Raw genomic sequence first — 24445 nt, forward strand, 5'->3', positions numbered from 1 at the left:
CACGGGCCCAAATTTATCTTTATTTTGCATACATAGGAAACGGGGTCCTATCAAAAGAACAAAAAAGAGAAATGAGCCATGTGTCTGCAGAGGAAGAACATGCAGGGATCCTGCTCCCAGGTCACTCTCCTCGCCCCCGACTCTACGGGACTTCACCCGCCGGGAGCTGGCCTGGCTCCAGGGGCACGGTCTCTGCCAACAGCACGGAGTGGGCAGGAAGGTCATTGAGAGTGGAAGCGTAGTGCCCCCAGGAGAGGGCTCTCCGCCAGGTTCGAGGAAAAACACCATGTATCTCACACAAACGTCAATATAAAATTGAGAGCTACCCAAATCATTCAGTCGCTTAATATCATTTGCTATCAAAAAAGAGAAACGAAATTCAGTCAGGGACATGTGGGTGACTACTCAGCTGCCCTCTGGTCCAGTGCCCCCACCCCAAGGGGGTCTCCGAGCTTCCTCTTCAGAACAGTAAAGGGAGAGAAACTGGACTGGAAAATGCAGAATGGATGACCTGGAGGAAAAGGAACTTTCAGACCCATGTAGTTGTCCTGGATTGTAAACAGCAAATGTTGTGCTTTGTCATCTCACTGAAATCGAGGATTTGAGGGGGCGGGTACTGCAGTCGGGGACAGGAGCTCAGAGGTCACACTGGGGGGGGGGAGGTCAAGGGCACGGGCAGCAGCATCTGTGTTCACGGACTGTTCCCGCGGCTCCAAGAGCTTCCTGTGGAATTCCCAGGGGAGGCTCCCAGGGTCCCCATCCCTAGAAAAGGCAGTCACTGTGGCCCCATCCTGACTCCCCACTCCTATCCCCAGTGAAGTCCCAGTGGAGCAGGGACACCAGGACTGGGGCTGGGGGAAGGAAGACATTCAGTATCCACCCCAGTGAGATGTCCTGATGCTCAAGTTCAATGACGGACAAGTTCGCAAGGGGCTCTGATGAGTTCATTTCAAAAATTACCCTCCCCCCCGCCCCGCCCCCTCTGGTCGCACTACCACAAAGACAGGCATCTACGAGTCTTGGCTACGCTGCTTTGCCCTCCTATACGCGACCTGTCAGGTCTCAAGCTGAGATTAGGTACACAACTGTGGGCATCACTAACTACGCAGGGGAGGACTCCGGCCCACCAATGACCCGGGACAACCCGTGAGCCCAGGGCCAGCGAGCTTTCTGAGTCAGGGCTTCTGCTTCCAACCACGTCTGGTTTTATTCTAACATAACCTCTTCTTTGGGGAAATCTACTCGGTATTTTTGAGGCGCTGCATCTGCAGTCCTGGGGTTCTGTGTTCTTTTTCTGAGCCAGCTCCTCCTTTTCCGAGCCCTGGGGCCCACCCGCTGAGATCCAACAGCCGGGACCCTGGCCAGTCTCCCCCCACCCCAGGCTAAGCCCGCTGGGAGGCCTCTGTCCAGGGACTAAGGTGGCTTTCCAGTCCCGGCCTGAAAGTGTCCATCTCAAGCCCCGGTCAGAGCGGCCTCGGGGGAGGGCGAGGGGACGACGGAGACCGACTCAGGACAGGACCCCAGGCCGGCTTCCGCAGAGGCTCGGTGCAGCAGGAACATTCTCGACCCCCAAGCCAGACCAAGGGCTCAGAAAATGCAATGTCTGGCCTGGAGGGGGGGCACAATCGCTCATGAATTTAAATAACTTTCCTAGTGGCTTTCAGATCACCGTAGACAGCAACGTGGCCTGATTCGAGCATCTCACCTCCTTGAGCTGCGAGCCGTGGGCAGGGCTCTCCCGGGCTTGGCGTCCTTAGGACGAGAGGGAAGGCAGCAGTGCTCACGGGCCGCCCCCCCAACGGCCGGCTCTCGAACGGCTTTCTGAGGAGGAAGACTCACGGGACAAGGGGGTCCCTCGGCTGACTGCGCAGGGCCCCCTTTGGGCCGAGCTGGGCGCGGGGCCGGGCCCCAGGCCGCTGCGCATCCGCCCACCTGCCCGCGCCCTGCGGCGCCTTCAGCCCCAGTCTCTCTCCTGAGGATCTGGACACCCCCCAGGGTGTCACCCCTCGGGACTGTCCCCTCGGCCAGAGCACAGGTTACATCGGAAACAGAAGCAACAGGAGACACAGGGTGAATTCAAATATTAGTCCTCCGAGGAAAAGTTGAAAGGAAGCTGTGCTTGCTTTGAAGACGTCAAAGAGGCATCTGCCCTTCGAGGCTCATCAGACCCTTCCTGGAAGTGCACACTGGCGGCGGGGAGGGAGGGCAGGGGACAGCTCCTCCGCGCCTCCCGGCCACATCGCACAGCCAGGCGCCAAGCAGCTCCCCGGCTACTTGGCCTTCACCACCTGCTCATACGGGGGCGGGGGCGTGTTGCAGTACGAAGGGGGCGGCGGGTAGGCCATGCTTCCCTGGGGTGAGTTGGGTTGAACCTGGAAAGCCATCGCCACGGGATTCCCAGCAGGGTTCAGCCCTGGTCCTCCAGGGTCGGTGTAATACGGCAGCCCCAGCTGCTGGGCTCCTGAAAGACAGGCAAGCAGACGTGAGCTCAGGAGAGATGACCCACAGCCCAGCCCGGCCTGGCCGGACAGCCACGAAGACCACTGCCCCGTCGTTCACCCGGCTGACACAGCGGGCAGCTGGGGTCAGGTCACGAGCAAAGGCCATGCACGGGCACCAGCCCCTGGAGTCTGCACCCAACCAGTACTGTACTCGGAGGGTGTGGTCTGAGGACAGGCAGAGTACTGGCTTTTAATCCATAGTCTTTTTTTTTTTTTTTTTTTTTTGTCTTTTTAGGGCCGCACTTGCGGCATATGGAGGTTCCCAGCCTAGGGGTCTAATCGGACCTACAGCTGCCGGCCTACACCACAGCCACAGCCACGCCAGATCCAAGCCGTGCCTGTGACCTACACCACAGCTCACAGCAACGCCGGATCCTTCACCCACTGAGCGAGGCCAGGGATCGAACCCACAACCTCATGGCTCCTAATCGGATTCGTTTCCGCTGCACCACGATGGGAACGCCTAAACCATGTTCTTGAAGTCACTGAGGCTCTGGAAGACGGGACCTGCCAAGGTCACACAGCTCTTATTTGGAGGCCCCAGGATTTGAACCCAGTGCCACGCTGGAAAGCCCAGGGTGATGAAACAGAAGACGTTCGGGCTGCTGAGGGATGGGCAAACCAGAGAAAGCTGGGGACAGGGTGGACCAACGTTCTGAGAGCCGCGGAGGTCTCAGAGCGTGGCGGTGGCACCCCAGGCGCCCCGCTGGGGTGCAAGTTAGTCTACTCCTCAGCGCCACCGTCTTTTTCCTCCTTGAGAGGGAATCCTAGATTCAGCAGATACCAGTCAATTGGCAACAGCTCCCAGAACCATCCCACCAACGGCAGAGGAGGGCCCGGCCACCAACCTGTCTTTTCCTTTTTCTTTTTTTCTCTTTTTAGGGCCACAACTGCAGCATATGGGGGTTCCCAGGCTACGGGTCGAATCGGAGCTGTAGCTGCCGGCCTGCACCACAGCCACAGCAACACAGGATCCGAGCCGCATCTGTGATCTACACCACAGCCACAGCAATGCTGGGATCTGAGCCGTATCTGTGACTTAGGCCACAGCTCACAGCCACACGAGATCCTTAACCCACTGAGCGGGGTCAGGGACCCAACCTGCCTCCTCAAGTACGAATCAGGTTCCCTACCGCTGAGCCACGACAGGAACTCCCCATCAAGCTTTCCTAACAAAGACCCTGCCGCCCCTCGACCAAGCTCACCAGCCAGTAACTGACGCATAGACGAGCTAGGCCAGTCTTTTTTCTTTTCTGGCCGCGCTGCGGCATACAGAGTTCCCGGACAGGGAGTGGATCTCAGCACAGTTTCAACCTACACCACAGCTGCAGCGGTGAGGGATCCTTAACCCACTGTGCCAGGCTGGGGATCGAACCTGAGCCCTGCAGCTGCACAGACACTGAGGAGCCCATTGGGCCACAGCGGGAACACCTGCCAATCTTTCCTTGGGCCGAAGAAAAATCTGGGCACGGTGAATAGAGTGGAAAGGCAGGGACAGGCGAGGACCCCCCTGACAAAGCACACGCACAATGGATGGAGGGTGGCCAGCAGCTGGGTCCCAGCAGCCCTCCTGTTTGATTCCACGTACTGCCTGCAATCTCGTGGTTTAAGCAGAGCCCACCTCCTCCAGCCAGGCTGCTTCTCAGTGTTTAGGCAGGCTTCTCAGACACCCTCCAGCAGGCTTGGCGCTTCCCTTTTCCACCTGAGACTCAGACACCCTAGATTCTCTGCCACGTCACCCCATCCACCGGCTCGCTCAGGGTGAACTTCGCTAAATGCCAAGGGTCCTTACCAAGGCTCCAAGGCCCTCCATCACCAGGTTCTTGCCTATTTCAAAGTCTCCCTTCTCACCGCCCCGCCTTATCCTTCATCTCCCAACAGCACACCAACTGCCTGCATCCTGCTCAGGAAGAGCCCTGACCCTCCTCAGAAAGCAGCTCCTGGCAGTTCAACGTGCAGACCGCTCCTCCTGGAAAGTCCTTCCCCAGCTGCACACCCACCTCCTCCCCAGCCTCTCGTCTGGCCAATTCCCATCTTTCAAGTCTCAGATCAGAACCAGCAACACCACGAAGCTATGGTTCACTGACCAACCCCCACCCCCGGCCCCCCCCCCCGCCACTTCCTGGCTGGATTAGGTACCCTGTCCTCTTGGCACCCAGAATAAAATCTACCTATTGGGGCACCACAGGGCAGTGGAATCCACACACAACCAGGATGATAAGAAAAAAATCTCAAAGGATCCAAACAAAGCCAATGTGACGGATCCTACACGACGAAATTGGAAGTGGGGCTATCCTATGAAACAAACTCAGCCTGGAGTCAGGTAAATAAACCTAACAGAGCTGAAGATTGGTACAAACGCTGAACAAAAAAGGGTTTTAGGGAGTTCCCATCGTGGCTCAGCGGTAACAAACCCGACTAGCATCCATGAGGATGCAGGTTCAACCCCTGGCCTCAGTCAGTGGGTTAAGGATCTGGTGTTGCCGTGAGCTGTGGCGGAGCTCAAAGACATGGCTCGGATTCCACGTTGCTGTGGTTTTAGTGTAGGTGGGCAGCTACAGCTCTAATTGGACCCTTAGCCTGGGAACTTGCGTATGCTGCAGGTGCAGCCCTAAAAAAAGATTAAAATAAAGAAGCAGCTTTTAAACATATGCATGGGGGTGAGGTGGGGAGAAGAAGAGTCAGAAGCAAAACAAATGACCAAGAGAAAGACCTTAACTCTTAGTCTCTGTTGAAGAGAATGATTTGCAAACTGAAATAGAGATTTATTTATTTTTCTTTTGAGGGCCGGACCTGCCGCATGTGGAAGTTCTCAGGGGAGGGGTCAAATTGAAGCTGCAGCTGCCCGCCTACACCTCAGCTCATGGCAATGCCGGATCCTTAACCCACTGAGTGAGGCCAGGGATCCAAACCACATTCTTATGGACACTATGTCAGGATCTTTACTTGCTGAGCCACAATGGGAACACCAACATTTTATAAATTTCTTAAAACTATACATTATAGTAATATTAGTAGCAGCAGTGTGCTCTCAGGCCCTTTAAGCACCATATTGAGTCATTTCATATACATTCACCCTAAGAAAGTCTCTTATTATTTTATTTTATTTATTTATTTTTACAGCTGCACCTGTGGCACATGGAAGTTCCCGGACTAGGGCTCGAATCGGAGCTTCAGCTGCAGGTCTTGCCGTAGCCACAGCAACACCAGATCCAAGCTGCATCTGAGACCTACACCGCAGCGCTGGATTCTTAACCCACTGGGCAAGGCCAAGGATCGAACCTGCATCCTCACAGAGACATCAGGTCCTTAACCCACCAAGCCACAATGGGAACTCCAGGAAGTCTCTTATGTTGTCAGCCCCCACAGGAAGTGCAAGGAAGTCTCTTATTATCTCAGCCTTACAGTTCAGGTGCTGGAGCCTTAGAGAAACTAAGTCACTTTCCCATTTATGCTAGAGAGACGTGAGGTAGAAATGGAACCCAGATTTTTTTTTTTTTTAATAGCTGCACCTGCAGCATTTGGAAGTTCCCAGCCCAGGGACTGAATTCAAGCCTCAGCTGCTGCAGCAATGCTGGATCCTTTAACCCACTGCACCGGGCCGGGGATCAAACCTGCGCCTCCAAAATAACCCGAGTCACTGCGTCAGATTCTTAACCCACTGTGCCAGGGCAGGAACCCCAGGGTCTGTGATTTCTGCTCTTGCAAACTTAATCTAATTTTCTTTGCAGTGTAAAATTTGATAAATTCTTTTAAATTCTCCATTCATTTTAATATTTTGTTGAGATTAATAATAATGCATCGAGGAGTTCCTGTCGTGGCGCAGCGGTGAACGAATCTGACTAGGAACCATGAGGTTGCGGGTTTGATCCCTGGCCTCGCTCAGTGGGTTAAGGATCTGACGTTGCAGTGAGCTGTGGTGAGGTCGCAGAGGCAGCTCAGATTCCGAATTACTCTAGTTCTGGTGTAGGCTGGTGGCTACAGCTCGGATTAGACCTGTAGCCTGGGAACCTCCATATGCTGCGGGTACAGCCCTAGAAAAGACAAAAATAATAATAATAAAAATAATAATAATAACGCATCGAGACTCCTACAGTTTCCATCAAACTTCCCTCTTATGTTTTGTTTTATATACTTTATATACTTTAAATTGGTTATAAGTGATAGCCTCATTATGTGAAGTTATCTTTATCAGTATTAAAAAGACTTCCTTCTTAATATCTATGCCAGGAACATCCTAGATTATTCCTTAAAAGACACACAAGAGACTGGTCACACTGGTTAGCCCAAGCGAGGCAGCCAGCTCTCACCCTTCCTATTTCCTCGCTCAGGGATTATCCATCACAAAGAAGGCCCTTCTTCTATTGCTTCCTGGGAGGAGGGAGAGGAAGGGAGCTGAAAGCGGCATCTGTATGAGGTACCTGGCCTTTCAGGCTGACCGGTCAGGGTCTGCGGAGGTTATAAGCTGCCAAGACACACAGGAACTCCACGGCCCCGACAGTCCCCAGGACAAGGCACTTGTCCTCAGAGCTGGAGCAGCCCTGTGTGTATCTCAGCTCTGATTTGAAGGGCGATTGCACCGTCAAACACTCCCTGTTATGCCCAGTTCCTTGCAGGTGGCGTCATTTATTCAGACCGCTTCCGTCCCTGCAGGTCGGCAGATTAGGTACAGACGGGCACACCGGGACAGTCAGAAAGCCACCCACAAACTCACCCCGATGGAAAGGAATAAAGATGGGTCTCCAGTGGGGACATTCCATCTGCTTCTAACGACTGTGTTATTTTTAATTTTTATTGTTTGCTTTTTAGGGCCGCACCCCCGGCATATGGAGGTTCCCAGGCTAGTGGCTGAACAGAGCTACAGCTGCCGGCCTACACCACAGCCACAGCAATGCCAGATCTGAGCCGTGGCTGCGACCTAAACCCCAGCTCACGGCAACACCAGATCCTTAACCCACTGAGCGAGGACAGGGATCGAACCCATGTCTTCATGGATACTAGTCGGCTCGTTAACTCTGAGCCACAATGGGAACTTCCTTTATTCTTTTTTTAAAAATCAGTATTAATCCCATAAAAGGAAGCCGTTTAAAAAGTCAATTTAAATCCCATTAACATCACAAATGTCGTTACTGGCTCTTCTCTCGGGTCCCTCTATGCACCTGTCTGATCACTCAGCTAGAATCAGAACCACTCTTCCTTTTTTTGTTTTTTCTTTCTTCTTTCTTCCTTTCTTTCTTTCTTCCTTTCTTTCTTTCTTTCTTTCTTTCTTTCTTTCTTTCTTTCTTTCTTTCTTTCTTTCTTTCTTTCTTTCTTTCTTTCTTCCTTCCTTCCTTCCTTCCTTCCTCTTTCTCCCTCTCTTCCTTCCTTCCTTCCTTCTTTCTGCCTTTTCTAGGGCCACTCCCGTGGCACATGGAAGTTCCCAGGCGAGGGGTTGAATAGGAGCTGTAGCCGCCAGCCTACGCCGCAGCCACAGCAATGCCAGATCTGAGCTGTGTCTGCGACCCACACCACAGCTCACGGCAACGCCGGATCCTTATTAACCCACTGAGCAAGCCCAGGGATCGAACCTACAACCTCCTGATTCCTAGTCGGATTCGTTAACCACTGAGCCACAACGGGAATGCCAGGACCACTCTTCCTAACACGGGGCCCACTGGCCCTCTTCCCTAAATACAGCTGCACACTTGTCCTGCCAGTTACCCGGCCTAGACCTTGACTAGGCACCACACAACAGGCCATAAAGAATAGAGACCAGGGAGTGCCCGTTGTGGCTCAGGGGTACGAACCCGACTAGTATCCACGAGGACGCAGGTTTGATCCCTGGCTTCACTCGGTGGGTTAAGGATCCAGTGTTGCTGTAAGCTTCGGCATAGGTCACAGGTGCAGCTTGGATTCTGCATGGCTGTGGCTGTGGCGTAGGCCGGCAGCTACAGCTCTGATTCGACCCCTGGCCTGGGAACTTCCATATGTTGCAGGTGTGCCCTAAAAAGGGGGGGAAGAAAGACTGACTCTCTTAGCAGGTTTCACACAGAAATAAAGTTTCCTATGGTCACCATGCTGTAGGACGTCCCCAGGACCTATGCATCTTGTAACTGGGAAGTGTGACCCCTTAGCCCTTTGGCCCCTTCACCCATCTCCCCACTCCTACGGGTTCTTAAAGGGCAGTGAGCACATGTCCCCCCCCACCACAGTGCTGCCAGTCTGCCAGCGTTTGCTGAATGAACACAGCCTGTCTTTCCCCTGCACCCAGGCGGGGGTACCCAGGGCCCCAGCGCAGCGTGGCAAGGAGGAATTGGGGGGCTGTGTACTTAGGGAGCTCTGACTGTCTCTACTTGCACCCTGGCCAGCTCTGCACATAAAGACTCACTGTCGTGAGAACAGCTTTTCTTTTCTTTTCTTTTTTTGTCTTTTTAGGGCCGCACCCGCGGCACATGGAAGTTCCCATACTAGGGATTGAATCCGAGCTGTAGCCGCTGGCCTACACCACAGCCATAGCCATGCAGGATCCGAGCCGCATCTGCAACCTACACCACAGCTCACAGCAATGCTGGATTCCTAATCCACTGAGCCGGGCCAGGGATCAAGCCCGTGTCCTCATGGATACTAGTCAGGTTCGTTACCGCTGAGCCACAGCAGGAACTCCTGCCTTTGTTTTTGTTTTGTTCCTGGGAAGCCTTGGAGCCCCATCTCTGAAGCTCAGCTTCTAGACCTGGTTCATAGCCTCTTCTCCAAAGTTCTGTTCCAGCCCACACCAATGCCCTAGAACCACGGTGCTGCCACAGCTTGCACCCTGCCCCTACTTATGAGCATCGCTTTTTTTTTTTTCCTTGGCCACTCTTGAAGCATGTGGAAGTTGCTAGGTCAAGGAACTGAACCCATGCCACAGCAGTGACCCAAGTCACTGCAGTGAAAACGCCGGATCTTTAACTCAAGGTACCACAAGGGAACTCTCTGTGTGCATCTTGTTTTTTCCCTTTCTCTCTTCGTCCTGAGGCATTTAAGGAAGTTCCCAGGCTAGGGGTTGAATCGGTGTTGCAGCTGCCAGCCTACGCCACAGCCACAGCCACAGCCACCCTGGATCCGAGCTGCATCTGTGACCTATGCCAAAGCTCAGAGCAAACAATGGATTCTTAAATGAACTGAGCAAGTCCAGGGATTGAACCTGCATCCTCACAGAGACAAGGTCAGGTCCTTAACCCACTGAGCCACAATGGGAACTCCTGCACCCTCTTCATGTGCAGGTCTCTGCGCATCTGCACTCAGCCTTGTCGGGCTGGGGAGCTGGTCCCAGCTGGAACACCAGTGCACGCTGCTCGGCACACAGGACACGACTGCTGCCCTCCCCAGCTGTCCAGTGCATGAGCACTGGTTCTTTAAAACCTGCCTTTTCTTCTTCATCATAGGCCACACTCACCAGAATCCACTTGGCCTCCCCCAGACCAGCCGGAGAAGAAAAACTGAGCCACCCAGAAGACAGGCAAGTACTGTCCTGTGCTTTGCAGATCCCGCCTCCCTCAGCACCGACCCAAGTCAGACCCCTTCCACCCACCCGCTAGGCGCACAGCCCTGGGCACCATGGCATCTCAGTAAACAGCTGCAGGGCCCTCAATCCCACCCACAGGAGGAGGCCCCAGTCTGCCAGAAACCCACAGACTCTTATTTTTTTTTAATTGCTGATTCTAAAAAACAAAATCAAGGTAACTCAATTCTTCCCAAGTACCATGCTATCAACAAAGGGCACAGCCCTGGATGCTGTGGCAAAATGACGAGAATTGTGTGCTCCCACGGGACAGAGCAGACCTTCCTATGATGCTCTGGCTTATTTGGGGACGGACCCGCTCACACTCACAGGCCTGTGGGAAGTGCACACACGGAGACAGATGAAGCAGCAGCTGTGACTCACGGCAGAGGCAGGACACCCAAATCAACATCTCCTAACAGAAGGTGAGGGGCTCTGTCACTGCTCCCCCTCTCCCCACGCCGTGACGGCAGCACAAGAGGGCCTGGAAGGAAATCAACAGCCCCCGTTTCTTGGAAAACGCCCCCAACTGCAGGGTAGAACTGGATCACATGGAAGCAGGCGAGAGACGGTCCCAGGCTGAGCAGCTGGAATCTGTTCCTGCGGACATAACTTCGAGATAAAGGTTAAGGCAGGAGCAAGAAGGAGCTGCGTCCTGCTTGGATGAAAGAAGGAGACCAACATTTCTCATCCTTGAGGTCAAGGAGACCTCGGCACGACACGCTCGCAGAGGGTCCTCAGAGGACAGAGAAGGGGGGACACAGACCGCAGCACTTCCCATCAATCTCCCAGAAACACCTGATCCACCCCTGGTGCCACGATGCGCGTGTGCCCAGGGGAGGCCCTGAGTCAGGCCACATGTGGGCTCAAGGCCAGACGATGCGAGATGATGGGCCACAGGAAGCCCAGGGGGACTGTCCCCAAAGAGGTGATTTAAACCACCCCCAAAGCACGGCCGCTCTCTTGCTCTTTCTCTCCGTCCGTCTCCCTCTGTCCCTCCCAGCCCCACCCTCCACGGGAGCCTGTGCCTGCGCCTTCTCCACACCTCCCTTCTCCCTCTCCGCTCAATCACTGCTTCCTGGCCTCGTGACTCTCAGTCTCATTACTGAATTCTTCCTCCAAAGGGACAAAAACCCGGGGACCTACGTCAAGTGGTTAGGGTTCAGCATTCTCACCCCACAGCCACCTGAGAACGAAACCACACGACCCCAGACATGGCCTTGGCCAGGCTCCCCTGGGGTCCACGTCCCATTTATAATTGCAACAAAAGGAATAAAATACCTGAGAATAAATTTAACCAAGGCAAGGTCTATTCACTGAAAAATTCTAAGACACTGACGAAGGACATGAAGAAACAAAGAAACAAAGACATTCGCACTCATGGATTAGAAGAAATAACATTTTAAAATGTCCATATCACCTAAAGCAATCTGAGGCAATGCAGTCACTACCAGAATCCCAATGCCTCCCCCCACCACCACTACAGAAATAGAACAAAAACTTCTAAAATTTATATGGAACCACGAAGACTCCAAATAGCCAAAGCAGTCGTGAGGAAAAAAAGAATAAAGCTGGAGGTATACCCCCGATTTCGAATGATACGACAAAGCTACACTTAATCAGAACAGCAAGGTAATGGCAGAGGAACAGACACGTAGATCAATGGAAGAGAACTGAGAGCACAGAGGCGGTCCTGGTGGCCTACAGGCTAGGGATCCCTCATCACTGCTGTGGCACAGGTTCGATCCCTGGCCTAGGAACTTCCACGTGCCACAGATGCAGCCAAAAAAAAAAAAAAAAAAAGAAGAAGAATCGAGAGCCCAGAAATAAACAGTCACATACACATGAACAATTAACGTATAAGAAAGAAGCAAAAAACATACAAAAGAGAAATGACAGTTTCTTCAACAAAGAATTAGCAAATCTGAATCGCCACGAGCGAAAAACCAGACGAGGAGTTCCCTTTCTGCCTGAGCAGGTTAAGAACCTGACAGAGTATCCACGAGGATTCAGGTTGGATCCCTGGCCTCGATCCCTGGTTAAGGATCTAGTGTTGCCGTGAGCCGTGGCCTAAGTCACAGATGCGGCTCAGATCCCAGCACTGCTGTGGCTGTGGTGTAGGCTGGCACCTGTAGCTCCCATTCGACTCCTAGCCTGGGAACCTCCATATGTCACACGTGCGGCCATAAAAAGAAAAACAAAATAAACACGAAGCTATAGAGGACAGAGTAGTGGTTACAGGGGTGAGAGTATCGGGGTGAAGGGGCAGCAGGCAAAACGTTTATAAAGGAGATGAGCTGTATGGCGAGGGGTGCAAAGTAAACTTTTGGTGGTAAGGACGCTGTGGGGTAGACAGAGAAACAGAAAAAGTTGTACACACGAAACTTATATAATGGTATCCACCAGTATAACTGCAATAAAAGAAATGGATTTAAAAAATCACCGTAACAAATGCAGTTAAAGTATCCCATAGAGCACCCAGGAGAGAAAGGGGAAGAAAGGAAAGGCCAGGGACAAAGGGAGGCCCTGGGCTGGGCCCGGTGAGTAGGGAGGGCTTGGAAGTGGCCGCTCACGGGGGCGGGGTGGGGGGCAGACATATTCAGATTTGTAGTAATATTCAAACAAATAAAAAAGATGATTCCTTTTTTTTTGGCAGTCTTTTTAGGGCTATACCCGCAGTATATGGAGGTTCCTGGGCTAGGAGTCAAATCAGATCTGTAGCTGCCAGCCTACATTACAGCTCACAGTAACTCTAGATCCTTAACCCACTGATGGAGGCCATGGATTGAACCTATGTCCTCATGGATACTAGTCAGATTCTTAACCACTGAGCCACGATGGGAACTCCCTAAAAAGATGATTCTTTTAAAAAGAAAACCCTGGGGAATATCTAGTGGAAGAAAGCCATAAAAAACCAGACCAGGAGTTCCCGTCATGGCACAGTGGTTAACGAATCTGACTAGGAACCATGAGGTTGAGGGTTCGATCCCTGGCCTTGCTCAGTGGGTTAAGGATCTGGTGTTGCCGTGAGCTGTGGTGTAGGTCACAGATGCAGCTCGGATCCTGTGTGGCTGTGGCTCTGGTGTAGGCTGGTGGCTACAGCTCCGATTCAACCCCTAGCCTGGGAACCTCCATATGCCGTGGGAGCAGCCCTAGAAAAGGCAAAAAAAAAAGACAGGAAAACAAACAAACAAACCCAGGGTCGCAAAGGCCCATCTCCAAATCTCTGCAGCTAGAGCTCCTTCCACGCGGTCCCTACTTCTTTTTTTTGAAAACAGCTCTGTTGAGGTCTGAGAGCTGCACAAAAAGTGACATTCTCAATGTCTACGACTCGCTGAGTTTAGAGATAAAGATACACCGTGAAGCCACCAGAACGATATACATCCAGAAACCTACCCATCCCTCCAAACATCTCCTGTGGCCCCTCTGAATTTACGGCAACAACACGTAACACAGGGTCGCCATTCTCGCGCCAACCTATGAGCGCGTGACACGGTTATTAACTACAGGTCCCATGCTGTACAGCAGATCTTAGGACCTACTCATCTTATAGAACTGAAACCCTGTAAAAACCCACCCAGGGAGTTCCCTGGCGGCTCAGCAGGTTAAGAACCTGGCACTGTCACTGCAGCAGTCTGGGGGGCTGCTGGGGCATGGGATCCGATTCCTGGCCTGGCAACTTTCATGTTCTGCGGTCGTGGTCAAAAAAAGAAAGAAATGACTGGGGATCCCTGGTGGCTCAGCAGGTTGAGGATCCAGCATTTTCACTGCCGTGGCTCTGGTTTGATCCCTGGCCCGGGGGCTTCTGCGTGCCTCAGGCACAGCCAAAAAACTCAGAGCCCAAGAAGCAAAAAACACCCTCCAGGCAGAAGTACTCCTAGGATTCTGTCTCTGCCCTGTCTCCACCCTTGAGGTGGGAACCACGACAGGGACAGAGCTGCATCCACCCCTACCCCCCGCCCTGTCCCTGTCCCAGCCTGGCCCACCACACAGGGGGAGAAAGAGAAAGGTGCAGACAACCTCGGCCCTTCAAAGCCCCTGGAGCCCTCCCTCCTCAAGGGGAAGGGAAATAGCTCACCTATGACGTCAAAGTACAGAACTGGCCTGGGTCCTGAGGGACTCCTGAACTCACGCACCACAGTACCCCCGAGTCTTAGGTAATTAACACAGTACTTTATAAGAATTAAGAAACCATGGGGAGGAGATCCCATCGTGGCTCAGAGGAAGTGGAATCTGACTCGCATCCATGAGGACGCAGGTTCGATCCCTGGCCTCCCTCAGTGGGTTAAGGATCAGGAGTTGCCATGAGCTGTGGTGTAGGTCACAGATGTGGCTTGGATTCTGAGTTGCTGTGGCTGTGGTGTAGGCCGGCAGCTGTGGCTCTGATTCAGCCCCTAACCTGAAAACCTCTATATGCTGTGGGTGCGGCCTTAAAAAGACAAAAAAAAAAAGAAGAAGAAGAAAAAGAAAAAGAAAAGAAACCACGGGGAGTTCCATGGTTAAGAACCCGACTCGTATCCATGAGGATGTGGGTTCGATTCCAGGACTCACTCAGTGGGTTAAGGATCTGGTGTTGCCATGAGCTGTGGTGTAGGTTGCAGATTCAGCTCAGATCCTGCATTGCTGTGGCTGTGTCTGTGGCATAGGCTGGCAGCTGCAGCTCCAATTCCACCCCTAGCCTGGGAACCTCTATATGCTGTCAGTTTGGCCCTAAAAAGCAAAAAAAAAAAAAAAAAAAAAAGAAAAGAAAAGAAAGAAACCATGAATTCTTTTTGACCCTGGGGCACCACTCTGGACTTTGGATGATGCTCCCTAAATAGGCCAAACGTAACTTGTGCAAAGAAGTCTCCAGCATCACTAGTAGTAAGTACTCAGAACAGAAATAAATGCACAATACACGCTTATTGAATGAATGCATAAAAAGCAAAACAAAAAGAAACAAATGATTAGCAATGAAAGAATACCTAAGCAAATTACCAGTTAGTAATGTAATTAATATTTAGTCCAGAAGCATTAAGAATGGCTAGGACGTTACTGTTTCTACATAAAAATTTATACATGAAATACTTTTTAAGGAAAACGAGAGTAAATAATGTGCACATACAAACTGCAAAACCACGCATCAAAGGGGCACCGACAGAATACCAGGTGACAGACACACCACACAGCAGGCGCTGCATGTGCTACCAGCACCAACGGCTAGTAAGGCTGAGCCGCAGGACTTGAGTGAATACAGTTTTTCTTCCAGTACATGCCGTGGCAGTGCCCTTTCCAAAGGCTTGCAGGGGACATGGACACTGCAGGGAGGAGAGACAAGGACGGAGGGCTTGGCTGACCTGGAGCGGGGGTCGGGGGCTGCCTGGTGTAGGACACGTTGAAGGCCGGCTCCTCGATCAGCGGCGGGGGGTACATGCGCCTCCGGATGAAGAAGCCGGCTCCGCAGCAGAAAAGCACGCCCATCATCAGGAGGAACCTGGCGAGAGCACAGCGTGAGGCTGGGGGCCGGGCCAGGGCGCCCTGCCCGCCTTCCGAGGACCCAGTGGGGGCACGCCGGGCAGACCTGTGCCTGCACCACTCGGGGGGCCCCGGGACCGAGGCCACAGGCACCGAGAAGCCCTCTAAGGGAGCTTGCTGCCTCGAAAGCGCCAAGTGGCACTGGCTTCAGAGGGTTGGTGCAATTACCTTCCTGGCCATGGCTCTGACCTCACCTCCATGTTTTGGTCAGAACAGGAGATGCTTCTTCAATCCTGTCTGAACACTGCTGCTGGTCCCTCATTTTTCTTTTCTTTCTTCCTTTCTTCCCTTTTCTTTTTTCTTTTTTCTTTTTTTTTTCTTTTTAAGGCTGCACCCGCTGCATATGGAAGTTCCCACGCTAGGGGCTGAATCAAAGCTGTAGCTGCCGGCCTCCACCACAGCCACAGCAATGCAAGATCCAAGCTGCATCTGCGACCTACACCACTGCTCACGGCAATGCCGGATCCTTAACCCACGGAGCGAGGCCGGGGTTGAACCTGCAACCTCAGGGACACTAGTCAGGCTCAAAACCCGCTGAGCCACAACAGGAAGTCCCTTCCCCATTTTCCTTCATTGTCAAACCGGGAGAGGAAGCACAGGATCTGTTCCCGCAGCTTCTTCCCCATTATTACATGAATATCCATAAAGAAATGTTGTTTCAAGTGCCCTTCCTAGAGCGCATCTTCATTATAGAGAAAACACAATCACTAAAAAAGCTGCTTTTACATCTCTAGGTTTTAATCTCTGGCTGAACTTTCTCCTACCAGGACCCTCCAGTCTAGCAGACACAGAGTGGACTGTGCTTTAAGGACCAACCTGTGTCCAGCTCATCTAAGGAGTCACAGTGACAGTCGCATCACTGCCATTCCGTGCAGAATGAGCGGATGAATGACTTCTTCTGACCTCACGTTTGCACTACACCTGTTCTTCCACAAACATTCTGAGAAGGGTGAGCTGTCTGCTCCACCCAGACAGAACTGAGAAAATTGCCCATCTCTAACGTGATATGATGAGAGGACGCATAGAACGGTCCAGAACCTCATACCACACCCATGCACCCTTCTGAAGGATGAGCACACAGCAGAGCTGCCCAGGTCATGGCCAAAGGTACCTGCCCACATACGTTAGGAAAAGCGTAGACAATAAAGCCACTGAGATATTAACATGATGTTAAGTGTTAAGTCTATTAGTCAGTCAACAAGCATTTACTGGACCATCTTAGAATGTTGAGCAGGAAAAAAGATGAGAGGCACCAGACAAGAAATGATTCAGAAAAGGGCTGAAACTGTAGCTTTCTGATCTGTCTTCTAATTCATCAACATCCTATCATTCAACAGGTAATTTTTAAGCACCTGCCGTTCTCCCAGCACCCATCTGTGCATTCTAGGGAGTAAGAGAGGTGAGGTCCTCCCCTCACTGAACCTGAGTCCTAATAGAGGAGGAGGGGGATGGAGTTCCCTGGTGGCTAGTGGGTTAAGAATCTGGCATTGTCATCGCTGTGGTGTGGGTTCGATTCCTGGCCCAGGAACTTCCATGTGCTACAGGTGTGGCCAAACAGAACAAAACAAAAACTAAGGAGTTCCCATCATGGCTCAGTGGTTAACGAACCTGAGTAGTATCCATGAGGACTCAGGTTCAATCCCTGGCCTCGATCAGTGGGTAAAATGATCTGGCATTGCCGTGAGCTGTGTTGGTTGAAGACGCTGCTCAGATCTGGTGTTGCTGTGGCTGTGGTGTAGGCCCCCAGCTGTAGCTCTGATTCGACCCCTAGCCTGGGAACCTCCATATGCCTCGGGTGCAGCCCTAAAGAGACAAAAAACAAAACAAAACAAAAACGAATAGGGGAGGGAGGGACAATAAACAAGAAGTTAACAAAAGCACGTATTTACAGCTCTGGCAGTGCTAAGAAAAAACAAGCAAGGGTGCTGGAGTTCTCGTCGAGGCTCAGTGGTCAACGGATCCGACTGGGAACCATGAGGTTGCGGGTTCGATCCCTGGCCTCGCTCAATGGGTTAAGGATCTGGCATTGCCGTGAGCTGTGGTGTAGGTCACAGACATGGCTCAGATCCCGCGTTGCTGTGGCTGTGGTGTAGGCTGGTGGCTACAGCTCTGATTAGACCCCTAGCCCGGGAACCTCTATATGCCACCGGAGCGGCCCTAGAAAAGGCAAAAAGACACACACACAAAAAAAAAAAAAAAAAAAAAAAGAAAGAAAGAAAGAAAGACAAGCAAGGGTGCAAACTACGTTTGTGGTGGAGTTGGGGTAAAATTCGTATAACACAGTTGTGTGTCCTTTCCAGGGTGCGGTTCAATGAAGAGGCTTAACCAGGGCATCTGTCAGAGCAAGGAACATGAGGAAAGCTTCTTTTCCATCAAAGCAACATCTGAGCCGAGTGCTGAATGACGGAACGAAAGAGACAAATTGAAGGGAAGGGAAGGGAGGGCGCTTTCCCGGTGGAAAGAGCAACGCAGATGCTCCCGCAGGAAAAGCTGGGTGGGCGAGAGGCCCGGAGAAGACCCCTGCGGGCTGCAGATGGGGAGGGGCTGAGCAGGGTGCCGTCTTGCGGGGGGTGGGAGTGGGGGGTTAAAGGATCCAAGCTGTGCGGGGCTGGCAAAGCAAGGCCCTCTCTGCAGCCAGAGGCTGGAAACAAAGAGCGCAGCTTCGGTTGATGCCACCATCATCTCACATTCAACCCTGAGCCCAACTGTACATATCTGTGCGGAAATATGAAGCCGAGAGCGGCCGCAGGTACAGAAGGATTCACCTTCTCTGTAACATGCTGCTCACTCCCGAGACCCGACCCCTGGTCTCCGCCTCTTCCCTGAGTGAAGCCGAAATGCTGGTTACGCTGTCAAGTGGAATATCTTTTCCCGGACAAATAAAAGTGTTGTGCACCTCACACTTGGGACTCCTAGAGAGAGCGAGGGGGTGCCAGCCAATAAGAGCAACGTCACATGGCAGGAGACAGGGCATCGTCACGGGATTCCTTCCTTACTGAAACCCAAGTCTGAGAAGTCCTTTAAGAGAGACACTGACAAGGGGCAGGGGAGCGATGAGCTGCCGGTAACCGGGAAAGCCAGGAAGCAGGACGCGGGTGGGAAGTGGCGCTAAGGCAGGAAAAGTCCTTGGAAGTGCGGGGAGCTACAGGGTTACCCTCTAGTGGTTCTCTTTCACTGCTGGTCTGGGACTAAGAGAGGTTTGTGTTTTTCTCTCATCAAAAGGATCAGTTCGGTTGGTTTTTTCCCCATCCCTTCCTGCCTCCCCCAGCACTTGGGAAGGCAGTGCTCAGCGCTGGACGCAGGTACCAGGCGCGCCAGGCAGCAGCCGTGGCCCTGCGGGTCCGGCCCCGGGGGAGCCCCGCAGCGGGGCGGCGCTGACCTGCCAGGCTGCACTCTGCTGCAGCGCGCTTCCCAACTCTGCACCCCTTCCAATCCCAGGGACTCACCAGCCTATCCTGCCTAAAGATGACGAAGTGCTTTAGAGGTGGCAGAGGCTTCCAAAAGCATCCTCCAGAAGCTCCGTGTCGTGGTAAAGAGCCGGAAGTCCTCCAAAGTCGGTGGAGCCAGCCTGGAGAGGAGCCCGCCCTCGCTCCACGGCCAGCTGCATCCTCCCAAGCTCAGAGCCCCCCACCTGCCCCAGTGGCAGGCCATCACCCTCTCACCAGGCCAATTCTTAGGTCCCTGAGCCTACAGGACGCTGCCTTGACAAGGAAGGGCCTTTCCGAGACCCGCCAGAAGCTGTGCGCTTTCCCCAACTTTTCTGGCACTAGAGGCTCCATGCTTTGTTTCCAGGACGCTGGCTTGAAACTCCAAGTACAGGAGTTCCTGTTGCGGCCGAGCAGGTTAAGAACCTGACACAGTATCCATGAGGACTCGGGCTCAATCCCTGGCCTCGCTCAGTGGGTTAAGGATCCGCCGGTGTCTCAAGCTGTGGTGTAGGTCACAGATATGGGTTGGATCTAGCGTCGCTGTGGCGGTGGTGGAGGCCAGCAGCTGCAGCTCTAATTCAAGCCCTAGCCTGGGAACTTCCATATGCTGTGGGTGCAGCCCTAAAAAGAAAAACAAAAAACAAAAAAAACGAAATCTCCAGGTGTAATTACTTGTTTAGACATCTGTCTCTTTGCGGAGCCTGGCTGCTGGAAGGGCCTCTCCATAAGGACCTCTCCGTGGGGCCCTGGTGAATCCAGATGCGGGATGCTTACTGAGGGAGGGAACGCATGGGTGGAAACCAAGCATCCTCTGATGTCCGCTCCAGGTGTTCCCTGGTGGCACCCCCGGTTTAGAAGCGGGCACCAGCACCTCAACTCAAAGAAACTGACCAAACCTGGCATCTGGCCCTCCGACCTCAGAGATCTGCCCTCCTCCCCAGGCGCTCACGAGACGCCTCTGTGCAGGGATCCGCTGAGCTGCTGAGCGCCTAGACCTGAGTGATGCCAGCCAGCAGCTCCCAAGCACCAGCTGCCAGCTCAGGCAGCAGCTCTGGGGAGGCCGACAGAAACTGCTCAGGCAGTCAGGCCCTCAGAGCGCTCCTGGGCTCTCAATTATTCCTTCTCTCTAATCACATAATACCTAAACTCTGACGTAGCAGTGACAACGCCGGATTCTTAACCTGCTGAGCCACCAGGGAACTCCAAGCTTTTTCATTTTTAGGAGCCTTTCCACAACCTCCTCATCATTCGTCTGGTGCTTGCGGCCACCCTGATGTCCTGCTGAACCCTCACACCCCGTCAGGCCGGCTTCCCTCTATCGCAAGGCCCGGGAGGCGCGCTCCGAGGAGGCCCGCGTGAAGGCAACGAAGCTCTGAACTGCCACCTCTCCCGGTCCTCCTCGCCCTGCTTAGCTGCCAGTCCCTCCACCCTGACCAGTAGCCAGAGGGGTTCATGTTTGGGAAATCTCAGGCTAAGAGGATTCTCCCTCTATTACAGTTTGAGGCACGAGCAACCCGGCAATAGGGCGAAGCACCACCAGCTGCTCAGGGCCAGACGTGACGGGGGGTCCAGCCCTCGAACAGCCAAAGCCCCCCAAGGAGGTGGTGATGGTGAGAACGACCGGAGGCTGTCCTACCAAAGGACCCCTGGCCTGTGGCCCCCCGCTTCCGCCCGGTTTCCTCATCAAACCTGAGGAGGCGCTCTCAGGACAGAAAGGCAAACCGTCCCCCAAAATTCAAGTGGCTGCTGTCACGAACCGGGGAAAGGCCTGAAAGTCTTCAGAAGTCAGGGAGGCCAGAATCTCAAAGCCATGGAGATGCTTCAATCTCGAAGCTGGGTCCCTAACCCTTTGTGGGCTTTGCCTCCAGGACAGGCTCAGGAAAGGCTCTCCTGGTTTTAGGCAAATCCCTTCCGCACATGCGCTGCCATCCTTGCCACAGGAAGCCTATCTCTCCATCTCCCTTTTGCTGTTGTTGTTTCTTTTTAGGGCTGCACCTGCCACATATAGATGTTCCCAGGCTAGGGGTCGAAGCAGAGCTGCAGCTATAGCAATGAGGGATCCGAGCCACATCTGCCACCTACACCACAGCTCACAGCAACGCCAGATCCTTCACCCCCTGAGTGAGGCCAGGGATCAAACCCATATTCTCCTGGATACTAGTCAGGGCTGTTACTGCTGAGCCGCAACGGGAACTCCCGGACGCCCTGATTCTTTAAGACGATTGGCCTCAGTTCCATCTTAGAAACGGCCGGAGGAGCCTTGGAAGGACGAGGCTGGTGTACAGTCTGGCTGCCAAAAGAATCACTTTTCTTTCCAAGTCGCCAGTCGGTGGAAACGGGGACGAGCTTTCTGAGAACCCCATGAGCAGAGTGCATGCTATGAAGTCAGCCCAAATGTACCTGCTTTCTCTCTGGAGGCTGCCCAGAGACCAGGGCCTCAGGTGGATCAGGGGATGTCGCCGAGGCTGTGACAAACTGCCTGGGCAGAGGTACGGGAAGGGGGGTGGGTGGGAAGCATCCTCGACCAGAAGGGGTCATGACTTACCAAAAGTACCACAGCCTCTGAATGGAGAGGGCCCGCACACAGCACCTGGAGCCACAGCAGTCTTCATAAGGGCGGCATCTGCGGAGAGAGGGCACATGCTGTCAGTGCCCTGCCACGTCTGCGACCTACACCACAGCTCACAGCAACGCTGGATCCCCAACCCACTGAGCAAGGCCAGGGATCGAACCCGCAACCTCATGGTTCCCAGTTGGATTCGTTAACCACTGCGCCACGACGGGAACTCCTGTTTAGCTTGTTTTAACTGACCAACAGCTGGCAGAGTGTAAGTGTGTGATGAAAAAAGCTACCGGGGAGTTCCCGTTGTGGCTCAAGAGGGTTGAGAACCTGACATGGTCTCCGGGACGATGCAGGTTTGACCCCTGGCCTTGTTCAGCGGGTTAAGGATCCAGCGTTGCCACCAGCTGTGGTGTAGGTTGCAGATGCAGCTCGAATCTAGTGTTGCTGTGGCTGTTGCGTAGGCCTAGCCCAGGAACTTCCATACGCTGCAGGTGCAGCCATTAAAAAAACCCCAAAAAACAGAAGGTTCCCGTCATGGCTCAGTGGAAACTAATCTGACTAGTATCCATGAGGATGCAGGTTCGATCCCTGACCTCGATCAGTGGGTTAAAGATCCGGTGCTACTGTGAGCTGTGGTGTAGGTCACAGACGCGGCTCGGATCCTGAGTTGCTATGGCTGTGGCATAGGCTGGTGGCTACAGCTCCGGTTCGATCCCTAGCCTGGGAACCTCCATATGTCGGGAGCATGGCCCTAAAAAGCCAAAAAAAACCAAACAAACAAACAAACAAAAAAAACAAAAAACAACCAAAAACCAGAAAACCCAAAAAACAACAATAAAACACTACTGGGGAGTTCCCGTGTGACTCAGTGGATTAAGGACCTGGCGTTGTCACTGCAGTGGCTCAGGTCGCTGCTGTAGCACAGGTTTGATTCCTGGCCACAAGCAACTTCCACAGGCTGCAGGGGTGGCCAAAACCAACCAAGCAACCAACCACCGCTACTGGTTCTCACAACCCAGGCATCCAACCAGGTGCCACTAGGAACTCGGTCTGTGTCGGGTCCTGGGGGTGGAGCAGTGAAAACCTGGAGGGAAGTCAAGTCCTGCCACCGAGGAGCTTTCTTTCTAGACGAGGGAGACAAAACTTAAGCAAGAAAAACAGGACCTGGGTTAGACAGCAGCAAGTTCCACTAGCGTGGAAAATAAAGCAGAGGCCAGCAGGCTGAGAGCATGGGGTGGGGGGTAGATGAGACAATTGGAAACTGGCTGTTCAGGGACAAGTCACTGAGACTGTGACATCTGAGCAGAGGCCACACAGAAAGCCAGCTTGCCTATGACATGAGCCAGCACAGGGCCCTGAGTGCCGGGCGAGCAGTGCTGGCTCCAGAGCAGCTAGTGCTGCCAGCCCCATGGCTACAGTGTGGAGAGGAAGGCCAAGCATGGAGCGGAAAGGAAAATGTCTGGTGCAGCAACCAGGGGTCTTGGCCAGGGCTGGACTGGTACCACATGCACCGCACATCTGCAAATCCCACACACAGCACCTCCTGGGTGTGTACATGTGCGCCTGTGTGCACATGTGTGTCTGTGTGTGCAGGGAAGGGTGCACTCAAGGGAGATCAAGGATGTCTCACTTTGAGGGTGTGGGGTGTTCAGACAAGTAACTGTCAATAAAAAGAGATGGGACCGTTTCCGAGCATGAATTTGCAAGGAGAAGAGTCTTTAGCGACTATGTTAGAGTCATGATGAGTGTGATGATGTGGCAGGCAGAATTCAAAGAGGGCCCCAGCTTCCTGCTCCCTGGAGTCCGTGGCCCCGTGATCTCCTCCCCTTGAGTGGGGAGGGTCCTGTGACTACGAAGGGATGGCCACTCCCGTGATTACGGATTATCACATAAGGGGTATCTTGCTGAGACTGCTGTATCCACCCAGGGGCTCTCCTGCAGGCTCTAAAGAAGCAGCTATAAGAGAGCCACATGGCTAGCACTGAGGGTGGTCTCCCAGAGCGGGGTGCAACCCCCAGCCGGTCGGCAAGGAACCTGGGACCTCCGTCCAACAACCACGCTGCCAACAACATGAATGAATGTGCGAGAGGATGCCACGCTCCAGAGCAGGGCACAATCCAGCCAGCCTCGTGGTTTCAGCTGGTGTGATACCTGGACCAGAGGACCCCCAAAAGCTCTGCCCAAGCATCTTAATAATAAATATAGGTGGTTTCAATCTGCTAAGTCTGCAGTGATTTATTACTTAAAAACCGAGGACTAATACAAGTGAGAACGAAGGTTACAGGCTTTGGTCACGTTTTCACGTTCTCGATGCCAGAACGTGGTGTGTTCACCAATGCCTTAACACACAAGGCAAATACTATGAACCCCGTGTTGAAATAAGCTCAGGAAACAAGAGGCTAGGGATGCCATGCCTCCTCTCAGCCCAGGTCACTGTCTGCTGAAGCCAAGAAAGGACTTGGCCAACACACCAAAAAGGTGTTTTGCACAGACACTGCCTCTTTGATCGCCAAAAGGCCCCCACCTCGGATCCGACTTGCTTTTCTTATTCTTCCTTGGCCTCGCTTTTACAAGCTACTGTGGACGAGCCATCACTGCGACGGCGCATCGTGATGCTGCTCATTAGCAGGGACTGGGTGAGACTCCACAACCGTTCAGCTCATGCGAATAAACCAGCTGGAACGGACCAAGAAGAGAACAGCGCAGCGGAGGGAGGCCTGGGAACGCGAAAGGGGCCAAGAAGGTGGCGGGGAAGGTGAAGTTCAGCGGCATTGCTTACGGTGTGGCATTTCCCAGAGGGCAAACCAAGCCCAGGCGGAGGGGGAGGGAAAGGTGGCGATTCTGCAGGACCCTGGTGACAGTCGGAGTGAAGGAAGCACGGAACCCTTGGGCAAAGGGCAGGAGGTCCCCGGGACAGAGC

At 53.2% G+C, this 24445-nt stretch overlaps 1 protein-coding gene across 3 annotated transcripts in view; it reads right to left on the reverse strand.

Moving 5' to 3' along the window:
- The window catches only part of VOPP1 (VOPP1 WW domain binding protein), an 85902-nt gene continuing 61457 nt past the window's right edge, over positions 1–24445 (reverse strand). The window contains exons 3-5 of one of the 3 annotated variants that reach the window (XM_021079345.2): positions 21508–21585; positions 15357–15493; positions 1–2461 (exon numbers count right to left, since the gene is read on the reverse strand). In XM_021079345.2, coding sequence (XP_020935004.1) covers positions 2271–2461; positions 15357–15493; positions 21508–21585 — 406 coding nt within the window. In that variant the 3' untranslated portion in view covers positions 1–2270. Of the gene's footprint in view, positions 2462–15356; positions 15971–20957; positions 21586–24445 lie in introns of all 3 variants that reach the window. The other 2 variants (XM_085005737.1, XM_085005736.1) reach the window with 2 other exon arrangements.

Source organism: Sus scrofa, chromosome 18, assembly GCF_054392235.1.
Source record: "Sus scrofa isolate SSC_HxYL_T2T_F1_AM1 chromosome 18, Sscrofa_HxYL_maternal_Yorkshire_Landrace_v2.0, whole genome shotgun sequence".
NCBI classification, from domain to species: domain Eukaryota; kingdom Metazoa; phylum Chordata; class Mammalia; order Artiodactyla; family Suidae; genus Sus; species Sus scrofa.